Source organism: Microcaecilia unicolor, chromosome 2 (assembly GCF_901765095.1).
Source record: "Microcaecilia unicolor chromosome 2, aMicUni1.1, whole genome shotgun sequence".
Taxonomy (NCBI): domain Eukaryota; kingdom Metazoa; phylum Chordata; class Amphibia; order Gymnophiona; family Siphonopidae; genus Microcaecilia; species Microcaecilia unicolor.
Window position 1 is genome coordinate 401,841,685 of NC_044032.1, and position 13,413 is coordinate 401,855,097.

The following is a 13,413-nucleotide window of genomic DNA, read 5'->3' on the forward strand; positions in this document are numbered from 1 at the left end:
TTATAGAGCATCCCTTCTCCCCTATAGTGAAATCTCCCCTGGTGAACATCTCTCAACTTCCCCCTAGACAGGGGCAGAATTTCCCTGAGGTAGAAATCCCCCCCACACATATATATGCTACCATTTTATCTGCAATCAGTCAAAGGTGGTTATTTGTAGGAGCAAAGCAAGTGCTAGCACTATGCCCAGCCACCCATATCAAAACATATATGGTCTCCTACATTCAGCATTAAGATACTGAGTAAACTCAGACATTATCTTTATACTTTAGAATCTAGCTAGGGATTCATATACCTTTACTCCAGGCTATTTCTGTAATAGGATTGTCTTTGACTTTATTCCTGATTACTTTATATTATTTGCTCCTATTGTAAATAAAATAAGACTATTTTTATAATACTTGGGTGTGGAATTAGTTCCTTCTATTATTTTGGCACAGTGGGCTTGGATCTAAGGATAAGGAGCGATACATCTGACACTTCCCTAACTAAAGTTAGTCTGGTTTGGAACCCATTTTTCAAGAATTTCAGGTACCCCAATAACACCCCTGAAAAAAAGTGTTATCTGTTTTGTGCCGACATATTGACCCCTGAACCAGAGGCTTACATAACCTAAGAACTGCACTGCATTGAGGGCATGATTCCAGCCCATCAAGAGGAATTCAGTACTTCAGTTAAAGCAGAGAAAGCTTTTATTGTTTATATACAACTGAAACTGGTATGACAAGTTTATTGCAAACCAAGGAAAATTTGAGGCTTATAATCAAGTGTTCACTTTGTGTGGACAAAGCCCAGTCACTGAACACTACTACTACTACTAAACATTTCTAGAGCGCTACTAGGGTTACGCAGCGCTGTACAAATTACCGAATAAAGACGGTCCCTGCTCAGAAGAGCTTACAATCTAAAGGACGAAATGTCAAGTTGGGGTAGTTGAGATTTCCTGAGAAGAGGTGTAGTGATTAGGTGCCGAAGGCGACATTGAAGAGGTGGGCTTTGAGCAATGATTTGAAGATGGGTAGGGAGGAGGCCCGGCGTATGGGCTCAGGGAGTTTGTTCCAAGCATGGGGTGAGGCAAGGCAGAAAGGGCGAAGCCTAGAGTTGGAGGTGGAGAAGGGTACTGAAAGGAGGGATTTGTCTTGAGAGCGGAGGTTACGGGTAGGGACGTAAGGGGAGATGAGGGTAGAGAGGTAAGGAGGGGCTGCAGATTTAGTGCATTTGTAGGTGAGTAGGAGAAGCTTGAACTGTATGCGGTATCTGATCGGAAGCCAGTGAAGTGACTTGAGGAGAGGGGTGATATGAGTATATCGGTTAAGGCGGAAGATAAGACGTGCGGCAGAGTTCTGAATGGACTGAAGGGGGGGATAGATGGCTAAGTAGGAGGCCGGTGAGGAGTAGGTTGCAGTAGTCAAGGCGAGAGGTAACGAGAGAGTGGATGAGAGTTCGGGTGGTGTGCTCGGAGAGGAAGGGGCGAATTTTGCTAATGTTATAGAGGAAGAAGCGACAGGTCTTGGCTATCTGCTGGATATGCGCAGAGGAGAGGTAGGAGTCGAAGATGACACCGAGGATGCGGGCAGATGAGACGGGGACGATGAGGGTGTTATCAACTGAGATAGAGAGTGAAGGGAGAGGAGAAGTGGGATTGGGTAAGAAAACAGTAAGTTCAGTCTTGGCCATGTTCAGTTTCAGGTGGCAGTTGGACATCCAGGCAGCAATGTCGGATAAGCAGGCCGATACCTTGGCCTGGGTTTCCGCAGTGATTTCTGGTGTGGAGAGATAAAGCTGGGTGTCGTCAGCATAACATTATAGTGAAAGCATAAAGGGGATAAATCTATAGGGTGCCCAAAATTAGGCACCAAGACATGGAATTTGCGCTAGCATGCAGTATTGGTAATTAAAAGCATAACTGCCATTATAGAATACTAGTGCAAATCTGCAGTTACATGCCTAACTTTAGACACAAGCACGTACATTAGCTCAATGGCTGGTATAAATGCTTGTGCTTAAATACACCCACCAAAATGCAGGCAGTATTGGATGTAACTCTCTTACTAGGGACTTTACACCTAAACTAATATTACTTTCATTAGTCCCAGTATTTGTTCTCCCATCACAATATATTCTCACATCATGATTTTCACAAGCAATTCAAACAGTATTATTCTTGCCTCAGTAGTGCTAAATTGCCAAACAATTATTTTATGGCAATTCAAAACAGCACTAACTTCTTCACCGGCTTTTATTCATTTATATTAACATCTTAAGCACAGTTATCTTAGGTGTGTTCAGATTGGGGGCTCAAAGCTGACAGAAGAGGGCGGGCCCAGGAAGAACAGAGAGACGTCGGAGGAGGCAGCAGTGATCGCCGATCAGCTGTTCCATCCCATGCAGCGCCTTCACACAGAGGTGAGAGGCGCTGCGCGGGCTGGTAAGGCAGAGGGGGGGGAGCGGCGGCGGCGACGACCTCAGGGGGCGGAGGATGCCTGGAGGCGGAGATATGGGAGGAGTACAGAGAGAGACAGGAAGGGAGGGGGACCGGGGCTGCTAAACGTTTTAGTTTTGTTTTAATTTTTTATTTTATACGAGCGAAAGTGGGGAGCAGCAGCGACTTCGGGGGGAGGAGGCCATCCATACTGGACGCTTCTGACGAGCGCTTTTGCCCCCTCCAGATCCTCTTTTGATGTATGTTTATTTTTGTATTGATGCAGGGGGAAGCGGGGAGCCACATGTTTGTGGGGTTTTTTTGTAGCTGTTTTGGACGTTTGTGGCATGCGCAGAGCAGCAAGCATAACGCTTGGCTGCTCTGCGCATGCTTTAGGGGCCGATTACTGACGGGGATTACGAATCTTTAATACATTGTACTTTTCAATACCGCACCGAACATGTGCGACTTGTTTTTTGCTGCATGCTTCGTTTTTTCAAATTCGTTAAGGACTTTAACGTTTTAGATTTTTTCACGTATGGTTGATGCATCTGGGCCTGAATTAGAACAGAGGACCTGATGATCAATTCCCTGCGCTGTTCCAAAACAGCGCTGTAAAAATAGCACCGGAACAGCACAAGAAATTAACTCCCCAATGATCAACGCTAATAACATGCAAATTTAGGTGCGTTATTACCACTGATCATTGGGGGAAAGCATGGGAGAATTGTGCATGGGCATTCGCTCAGGCACAAACCTCCTGCACTTGACAGCCCAGATCTGTCAAACACTCCAAGGAGCTGGAGGTCTGGTGGACCCCCCACCCCTCAAAGACAATGCCCTGGTGGCCTAGTGCCCCCCCAAAGCCCCCACACTCTCCCCCCAGACATCGACACAGGAGGCTGGAGGTCCAAGGGTGGTCTAGCAGCCCCGAACCCTCCCCCCCCCCCCCCATAACTTTCAATGCGGGAGGAGCATTCCCTCCTCCTTCCAGTGCCACCTTCAAAAATGGCAGCGCATCCCAGGATACACTGGGCAGGACACTACCATTTTGGAGGGAGTGGTGCTCCCTCCTCTGGCATATAACGGTGGGGTGGGGCGGAGGTGCGCTAGACCACCAGGTGCAGGCTGGAGGTCTTCTGTCGGGACGGGGGTTTAGGGGGGGCCGAAGATGCACCTGACCTTCAGCCCCCCCATATCAGGGGGGGGGGCTTGCCTTTTGGGGAGGTCCACTGGACCCCCAGAACTGATGGTGGCAACCCAGGCTACCTGGAATAGACAGGGAGGGGGAATAGCACCTTAACCCTAAAAGGCTCTACTTGGTTTAGCTTTAAGGAGCTATTCATCCAGTAATATCAGAGCGCAGTGCTCTGAATAAGGGCAGAATACCAAAGAACTACATTTAAATGTAAAATTTAAATGAGCTCTGCAGTATTCCCTGGTGAACTCGCACCAGACCTCTCTGATCATCAGGGCAAGAATGAGAAATGCAAGTGGAGAAAATTAACAAAATGATTAGGTGTTTGGGACCTTGTCTAAACCATTACTAAGTGAATGTTGATCCCTTCCAATAGGTTTTAGCCTGAAGTGGGCAGCGTTGGAGTCAGTTAGTTCAGCCGAGTAAACGCACTGCCACGAGAACTAAAATCCAAAGTCAACCAGAACTAAAGGATCATGAGATACGGTGAGGACCGAGCCGGATGGGGCAAAGTAATATAAAAGCTTTAGAATAGCTGCAGCCGATGTTACTAAAGTCACCCGGAAGTCAAAAAGATATTATAGCATCAGTAAAGGAAACAGCAGGAAAGGAGGGCCAAAAAGACAAAAATTAGACGAGACAAAAATAGAAGCAAAAAAAATTGAAAGCAACACGAAAACTGTAGCGCTCAGCGCTTGTTTCAAATAGCCCGGGCGCGCCGCCATATTAGATGTCAAGCTCGAACAACGTCACATCCGGTAGTGAAGTCTGCTGGGAAATGTAGTCCGGAAGCACTGGAGTGAACGAGAACACTTCCCTGAAAAGGTTAACACCAAAAACAACCCTCCCGTTCCTTCGCGTTACTTAAATATCAGGGTTTAAACTAAATGGCATAGGCGAGTTTGCAGTTCTCCACTTCAGTATCTTCCTCATACTGTATTCTATAATACCACATACAGCTGGAAGCTACTCATGAAACAAGGTGCAAAATGTTTCTCTAGCTAACAGGAAACACAGGCTGAGTGACAAACGGTCCATAGCGTCAACAATCTCGGAACGAATTAAAAAAAGAAAAAGAAACATTCAGTAATAAACAGCTCCTACGAGCAGTGGCCAGTAACAAATGCCAGCCTGTACAAAAGAGAAATAACTGCAGAAGTATATATATTTTCTTTAAAAGCACAAACGCGGAAAAAGCAGTGCAATGTATGCAAACTTGACAGAAGCATTAGAAAAGAAATTATGTATATTCGGCTTAAAGCAGAAGCATTTCCTCTTCACAGATTTTTAGAAGAACAGTTTACAGCTAAAAGTAACTTTTCAGCCTTTGCAGGAACAGCACAACAGCCCATAGCCCTGTTTACTTGACCAAAGAAACCCCGCGCAACCAGACCATCCAGAACAGGAAAAATGGGGAATGCACTTTTCTATATAGACATATGTATTTCCGAATGTAAGCAGAGATGCACGCAGTAGCGCTCCCTCTTACCGATGTTGCCTTCGACCGAGATCTTCTTGATGCGGTTACTTTTATTGGGAGAGGGAGAGGAATCAGAGTCTTGGTCCTGCTGCAGTCCGGAGAAACTTCTTTTTGGTGGCGTTGCCATTGCCACAGGCCTAAGAAATATTTTGGTACGGTGGTCGGTGGATAATCTCACTATGCTTAATGCCGGCTACCGCAACTTAAGTTTAATTTTGGCGCGTCCCCCTTTTCTCCCGCGCTGCCCGTGGCAGGCTGGCAGCAAATCAGGTGACTGTAGCCACACTCCTTGCTGACTGTGCGTCCTCCTTTTTCATCGAGCGTCAGGATCTAATTTTTATGTCACGCCGAGTCGCGCTGCCAATGTAATGTAAGAAAGAGAGGCGGGCGAGACAACGGTAAGGACGCACCAAAAATAAATAAAGGCGCCACAGTTTGAAAATGCCGAAAAAGAGCGAATAAGGATCAATGCAAGTATAAAGAAAGGAAGAAAAACCTCAGCGTTTTCTAAACAAGTGCATCCCGTTTCAGAGACGCATAAGATCATCTTTAGCTCCTAGCCTCCTTTAGTAAACACTTCTTTCCTTTGCATATTCTCACCAGATCAGGTAGGAAGCTGGAGGTTGTGCCCGGCAACTGGCAGATGTAGCCACAACCAGGGGCGTATCTGCGTGGGGCCTCAGGGGCCTGGGCCCCCGCAGATTTTGCCCTGGACCCCCCTACCGCCATCAACCCTCCCCCACTGCCGTTCTTACTTTTGCTGGCGGGGGACCCCAAACCCCCGCCAGCCGCCCCGCGGTGTTTGAAATTCATCTTCGGCCTCCGTGGCCGTGCTGCTGTGATAGGCGCTGTTGAAATCCACTTCGGAGTCTGACGTCGTTGTACGTTGTACGTGCTGCGACGTCAGACTCCGAAGTGGATTTCAACAGCGCCTATCACAGCAGCACGGCCACGGAGGCCGAAGATGAATTTTAAACACCGCGGGGCGGCTGGCGGGGGTTTGGGGTCCCCCGCCGGCTGAAGAAGAAGTCCGGCTGAAGAAGAAGTTTTTACGGCAGCGGCAGGTGGAAGCAGACCTCGGCTGGCGGGGGGTTGGGGTCCCCCGCCAGCAAAAGTAAGAACGGCAGCGGGGGAGGGTTGACTGCGGGAGGGGGTAGAGAGAGTCATTGGTGGCGGTGGGGGCTCGGCGGGGGGGGGGGGGCTAAAATGTGCCCCCTCTGGCTCTGGCCCCCCCTACCGCCGGAGTCCAGATACGCCCCTGGACAACTGATGTTAACTCTGAGGCATATTTTCAAAGCACTTTGGGAGGCTAAGTTCCATAGGTTTCTATGGAACTTTGGGAGGCTAAGTGCTTTGAAAATGAGCCTCTCTGTGTGCTATAATAAGGGAACAGAGTGAACCCCCAAGTTTTCCCTGCTGGTGATCGACAGTTCAAAAACCTAAAAATTCCCAGATTACCACTGGTAAAAATTCTAAACACTAATCATACAAACCAGGGTATGGTATAATGGAAATAGTACAAGTGAAAGGATTGACCCAAGAGTATGCCAAAATGAGTTGCACAGGGTTGCCAGGTGGAAAATTTTTTTCCCACCCAAACGAGCCCAAATCCAGCCCAAAACCCGCCCAAAGTCAAACCCCGCCCCTGCCACCCCCACATCATCACCCCGCCCCTGCCGTCATCGGCCCCGCCTCCCCCATCATCGGCCCCGCTCAGAACATCACTAACCCTGCCCAAAACATCACTAACCCAGCCCCCCGCAGCCTAAAAAACCGCCCAAAAGACCCAAAACAAGCCCAAAAAACTGCAACCCGCCGCGGGTAAAAATTTCCCGCGACAGGTCGCGGAAAACCGCCCACCTGGCAACACTGGTTGCTATATATAATTCAGTGGCGTAGCCATACAGCCAGTTTGGGTGGGCCTGAACCCAAAGTGGGTGGGCACAAAATTTTCTCTCTAACCCCCTCCCCCAGCATTTCCTAACTCAAAAGATAAATACTTTAGCTGATGAAGATCCCCAAGCTCTGTCACCTGAAAACTTCCACCAAAGATGGCTAGAATTTACTTTTTATATATTACTGGGGATAAATATTTAAACTAGAAGAACAGATCCCAAAACTATATCACAAAAAACGTTCTTCCTTTAAAATATTTAATTTCTTTTATTACAATACATATATCACATAAAACCACTTATGCTGTGTAAGTTCCGGAACTTGCCCAGTCACACCCTTCACTTCACCACCCATTCACATAAACCTTGTGTGGGCACATTTCTATATATCCATAATCTGTGTACATGCTCCCCAATTGTTGTTTCCTCAATTTCAAATCTTCCACTTGTGTCTTAGATATCGTCCTTAAAGGTTCAAATTATAGTCCTTTTAAATCATAAAAATCTTCTAAATCACATCAAGCAGGAGCTTGGTCGGAAGCAACAACTCCTTGAGCCACCGATAGCGGCACCCCATGCATGCTTAGTTGTCAGTGGCTCAAGGATGCTGCCCCCATTTGCCAAGCTCAGCAGAAGGGATTTCTGGCCACTTTCAGTGGAGGTCCTCAGCTAGCAGAGCTTGGGGATCCCTACCAGCTACAGCAAGGGTCAGGGCTGCTGTTAGCCATGCTGGAGCCCAGGGCAGAAAATAATGAAGCCCTCTCCTCTTTAATCTCCCCATCTGCCATTACAGTCTCACACTGACAGAACATCACCAGAACAAGGGATTACAAATTAGAAATAAAAATGTGTAGACAAAAATTGAACTGAGAACCTCAACATTTAGTGCAACACTGGAGAAATAAAAACAAAAATTCATTTCCTTTTCTACTGAACACAATAAAACTGAACATATTCCATTTAAAACATTCAAAATAAAATTATTTTTCTACCTTTTGTTGTCTGGACATTTTATTTTTCTATCATGTTGGTTTCAGCTTCTCCTTCCCACTTTCCCGTCGTCTTCTGCTAATTCTTCAAGCAACTGTTGTCCATTTGTCTTTTCTCTCCTCTCGTTCCATTTCCTCACTACAACTGCTTCTGAAATATTGATCTTTCCATTTTAGCTCTTTCCTTTCTGTTTTTTTGTTCTTTTCTACCTCTGTCCACTCAAATTTAACCCTGTTTCTAAACTTTTTCCTCCTTTTTACTTTTCAGATATCTATCAAATTTTCATCTCCTTTCACCCACTAGCTTACCCATATCCAAACTCACTCCTTCCCAGCCTTCCATTCCCTTCCATCTTCAATCTACGCACCATTAACATATTTCTACCATCTGTAATCACTATCCTCTCATTCATTTCATTACCATTTCCACTCTCTCTTTATCCTCTCTTCACTCTCATAGCCTGACATCTCCCTTTTACCCCCTCCCCCCACCGGCATATGCCTGTCCCCTCCCTCCATTGTCCTGCATTCTTCTCTCTTACCCATTGTCCAGCATATCTCCCTTCTGCCCCTGGATCCAATATCTCCCTCTTCCCCCTCTCTTGTGCAGCATCTCTCCTTCCCTTTGCTCCACCTCTATGTCCAACATCTCTCCCATATTGTCCACTGTCTCTTTCTTTCTTTCTTTCTTTCTTTCTTTCTTTCTTTCTTTCTCTCTCTCTCTCCCTGCCTTGAGCCCCTGGTCTAACATCTTTTTCTCTCCCCTCCAGCCATGTTCAATATTTCCCTCTCTCATCTCTCACTCCCTTCCCTCCACTGTCATGTCCAACACTTTTTTCCTCTATCGTCCTTTGCCACTCCTCTGCAGCCTTTCCCTTCCTCTCCCCACCACACCCATATCAAACAATTCTCCCTCTCTTTTCCTCCTGCATCTCTCCCTTCCCCCATGTCAAACAATTATCTCTCCACCCCACCGTCTCACTCACTCACTCTCTCCACCCCACCCCCTCTCACGGGGCAGACCCAGGGCAAGGACACTGATGCCCAACCACTAGTTTCTCTTCCTGGCCACTGCTGTAGTGTGGCGGCCTTGAGGAATTGCTGCAAGGCAGCTTTCATGCTCTTCCCTGCCTCTCTCTCCACCCCTGCATCCCACCGCGCCTGCAACGGAAATGCTTGTCCTCCCCGCCGGCGCTGCCTCAGTCCCTGCACGCTACCCTGCCTCTGTCCCTGCCTGCATTCTTTTCTTCGATCGTTGTGTCGCCGGCAGTGCTGCCATTCACTCAGGCAGCTCCGCTCCCCTCTGCCACGTCCATCCGGCTCTTTCTGACGCACTTCCTGTTTACGTAGGGCCAGATGGACGCGGCAGAGGGGAGCGGAACTGCCTGAGTGAATGGCAGCGCTGCCGGCGACACAACGATCGAAAAAAATAATGCAGGCAGGGACAGAGGCAGGGTAGCGTGCAGGGACTGAGGCAGCGCCGGCGGGGAGGACAAGCATTTCCGTTGCAGGTAAAGCTCGATGCGGAGAAAAGGCAGCGCGCGACATGCGAGGGATGTTGGGTGGGCCTGGAGGGAAAGTGGGTGGGCCTGGGCCCATCCAGGCCCACCCGTGGCTATGTCCCATAGATAGATAGATAGATAGATAAGGGAGTTCTCAGAGTATAAACTCACCCAAACAAGACAACACAGAAAGTGTTTTACGTCTCTAAGGGTGGACAAGTATCTCAATCATAGAACTTCTCCTTTGTCTTTTTATAATTTTTTTTTTTTATTATTCTTTATTAATTTCAAATTATACACCAAGTATTACACTGGTAAAGAAAAGGTACATTTGTCCATAATTTTTAAAAGAAATATTCAAGGAAATAATGAATCCTGACTAAGTACACACTAGTCCTCAAAATTAGGTCCAAGATTTACAATAACCGGAGAATATAGTAACAATTTTAAAGAAAACAAAAACCGGTCTGGGTTTTTTTTCCTTTTTCTATTCAAGCATGTTCTTTTCACTTCAAAGATCTTTTAGCAGTTATAAATTCACTAAGTTGTACAGATTCAGAAAAAACATATTTGACCGATCGATAGCAGACAATGCACTTACAAGGGTAACGTAAGAAAAATGTTGCACCTAGCTGGAGAACTCCTGGTTTCAATAATAAAAACTGTCTGCGTCTTTTTTGAGTCTCCTTAGAGACATCAGGAAATATACATATCTTAAAGCCCATAAATTCTTTTTCTCTATTTTTAAAGTATTTCTTCATAACCATAATTTTATCAATAGGAATAGCTAAGGTTACTAACAATGTAGCCGGGGCTACTAAGTCCTCTGTTGGTGTCTCCAAAATCACTGATACGTCAAGTGGTTCCTCTTGTTGTTGTATTGAGGGCCCAGATTTCGATTGTGGTAAATAATAAACTTGACTCATAGGTGGAAAATTTTCATCTGTTAATCCTAAAATTTCTTTCATATATCTGGCTAACATTTCTCTTGGAGGAATAGTTACAGCTCTCGGAAAATTCAAAAGTCTTAAATTGTTTACTCTTTGAGAGTTTTCCAGATTTTCGATTTTTTTCCTCATATTAGGAAAGTCTCTTATCATATTAATTTGTACCTGCTGCGTTTTTTCCACTTGTTGTACCGAGGTCTTAGATTTTCCCATTAACTCTTTATTCTCTCTTTCTATTGATTCAACATTTTTTTCTAAGTTTTTTACTCGTGACTCCAAGTCCAATATTTGTGGGCACAATACTTTCCCTAAATTAGCAATCAAGCCCCATAAACTTTCCAGGGTAATCTCCGCTGGTTTATCTTGAAGGAAAATCAAAGTACCTTGTCTTTGTGTCTCCTCAGCCAATGTCTTCTCTGCTTCTGTATTAGCAATAACCGCCAATCTTCCTCCTGCAAGCTGAACACTATTTTCCAGGCTTGAACGAGGGCTCTCAAATCCTTCCGCCCCTCGACTCTCCGTCGATAGGTCATTTCCCCCCAGAAGCTCCGCCGTTAGCCCAATTCCTGGGTACTTCGGAGACGACGCCAAGACCGGAGAGAGAACAGCCTGGGGTTGCGGAGGGGGTGCTTGTTGGTCGGGGCTAAGGATGACATCGTGCACAGACGGCGTCTCAGTTCCTCCGTTTGTCCCGGACGCTGCCAGCGTGCTGCCCTCCAACCTTCCAAAAACCTCCGGTCTCCGCAGATATGCATCAAGAGGGCCGATCTGTGAGGAGGTAAGTCGACCTGGGGGAACAGTGGCAGCTGACCTGCCTCTGCGCTTCGGCATTTCGCAATAAAAAAATCAGAGCGTGGAGACCTATGACCGGTTCAGGCGGCCATCTTGGATCCCATTTTTTAAATAATTTTTTAATATATACTTGCAAATGCACCCCCATGCTATAATACAAATAAAACATTCCAAAAGTGTGCACCCTCTGCCAATGTAGGCAACTGATAGATCAATGCTGTCACTAGTTTCCAATAACCTCATATGCAAGTTTTTTTTTAAGTGCTATAGTACAGCTCACTAAATAGCTTATATATTTTTCTTATCCTCTATAATCCTACGTTATAATGAAAAATAGGATAAAAGCACTTAGCGTTGTGTGGTCAGGAGTGCCTCTGATCGAGTAGACGAAATCCCGATCTGTGGGGAAAAATCTCGTATAGCTATGTCAATGCTGTAAGTCAATTAAGCCAGCTGCTTCCACTCATCAACTCAATTCTGTCCATATCCACGAGTGACTATCCACTCTTGTGGAATTTTTTCAAGCTAGACTTATAAAGAGTCCAATTCTCATATTGATCAGCTGTCTTCCAAAATAAATAAACTCGCCCTAGGCCAAGTCCTGTTAACACCAAATGCGATGATAATGTGGCGTTACCGTTCTGCTCAAACACAATTTTCTAAAAAATGAAATCAATGGTGATCGATAGTTCAGCAGCTCTGTGTTTAGCTTGATAAGAAGGCTCCTGGCTCACTCAGCTGGACAGCTAGTACTAGGCAGTGGGGCATGAGCCCCAGGAATTCAGGGTTACAGTTCAGGCTTCAGAAGGGCACTTTGAGTGCCCTCCCCCTTATCTCTGCCCTACTGGCTGATTATTTCTATTGTAATAATGATAGATACCAAGCATGGCACTGGCCATCCCACCGCTGAAGATTTACCATCCGCTATGCTAAAGCTAGAAGACTAATGACAGGTTTTTCTCATAGCTATGTCTGAAACCAGTTGTGGCAAGTGCACATTCCAAAAAAAAAAAAACTAACTCACATATTCTAATTACTAAACAGAAAATAAAATTATTTTTCTACCTTTTGTAGTAAAAGGGGCCCTTAGTTTGTTAAAGTGGGGAGTAGGTATTGAAAAAGACTTGACCCGTGACATTGAAGATTTTTGAAGCCGGCCAACTTGCCCTGCATCAAAGCATTGAACTAGGAGAAAATACTGAGGTATTTGGGGCAGTAGAGAAAAGAAAAGGAGGGGAAGGGGAAATGGGACTTGATACAGAAGGAATAGTTCCAACTACACTTAAAGAGGCATTGGTGAAGCCTATTTTGAAAAAACCTTGTTTGGACCCATTTTTTCCTGGGAACTATCGACCGGTTTCTAATCTTTCGTTTTTATCTAAAGTATTAGAAACAGTTGTATTTAATCAACTTCAATCTTACATTGAATCCAAAAACATATTACACCCTAGACAATCAGGCTTCAGGAAGGGACATAGTACTGAAACGGTCATTACCTCTTTTTTAAGTGAAATACACGCCAGACTAGAGCAGGGTTATGTTGCTTTAGTTATCTCATTGGACTTGTCAGCTGCATTTGACCTGATAGATCATGATCTCCTATTATATCGGCTAAAGGAAATTGGTATTGCAGGTACCACTTATGAATGGTTTGCCTCATTCCTGGCAAATCGGTCTTTTAAAGTTGCCCAAAATTGTTCCACTTCTGAAATGTATCCCGTTTCCTGTGGGGTACCACAAGGATTAGTCCTGTCACCAATTCTGTAACATATATGTCAACCCTCTTGCTTCACTTATTCAATCACTGGGTATTAGTTTCTACTCTTACGCCGATGATTTTCTCGTGATCCACTATGTAAAGCCGTTAGATATTGAACTTATGCAAAATCAGAATGGTCTTAAAGCAGTAGCTAGTTGGCTTAAAACAAATCATTTAGTCTTAAATCCAGATAAGACTGTTACATCGTGGATTACGGGCCGCTATACTATTCCTGCTGTCGTACCTACTTTATTTGATAAACCGATTCCAACAGTACAATCGTTCAGATATTTAGGAGTCATTATTGACTCAGCTCTGTCATTTAAATATCTGTGGTAGTCAGGAATTCTTTTTATCATCTCCAAAAACTACGTTAAATTAGAAACTCAATTGACAAAGCTTCATTATGTACACTAACGCATGCATATAT

The 13,413-nt window shown here is 45.3% G+C and overlaps 1 protein-coding gene across 1 annotated transcript in view; it reads right to left on the minus strand.

Moving 5' to 3' along the window:
• DCK (deoxycytidine kinase) overlaps positions 1 to 5,396 on the minus strand; it is a 45,734-nt gene extending 40,338 nt beyond the window's left edge. Inside the window, exon 1 of the mRNA XM_030192143.1 lies at positions 5,109 to 5,396. Within this exon, the coding sequence (XP_030048003.1) occupies positions 5,109 to 5,226 (118 nt within the window). The 5' untranslated portion in view covers positions 5,227 to 5,396. The remainder of the gene's footprint in view (positions 1 to 5,108) is intronic.
• Between the last annotated feature and the right edge of the window lie 8,017 nt (positions 5,397 to 13,413).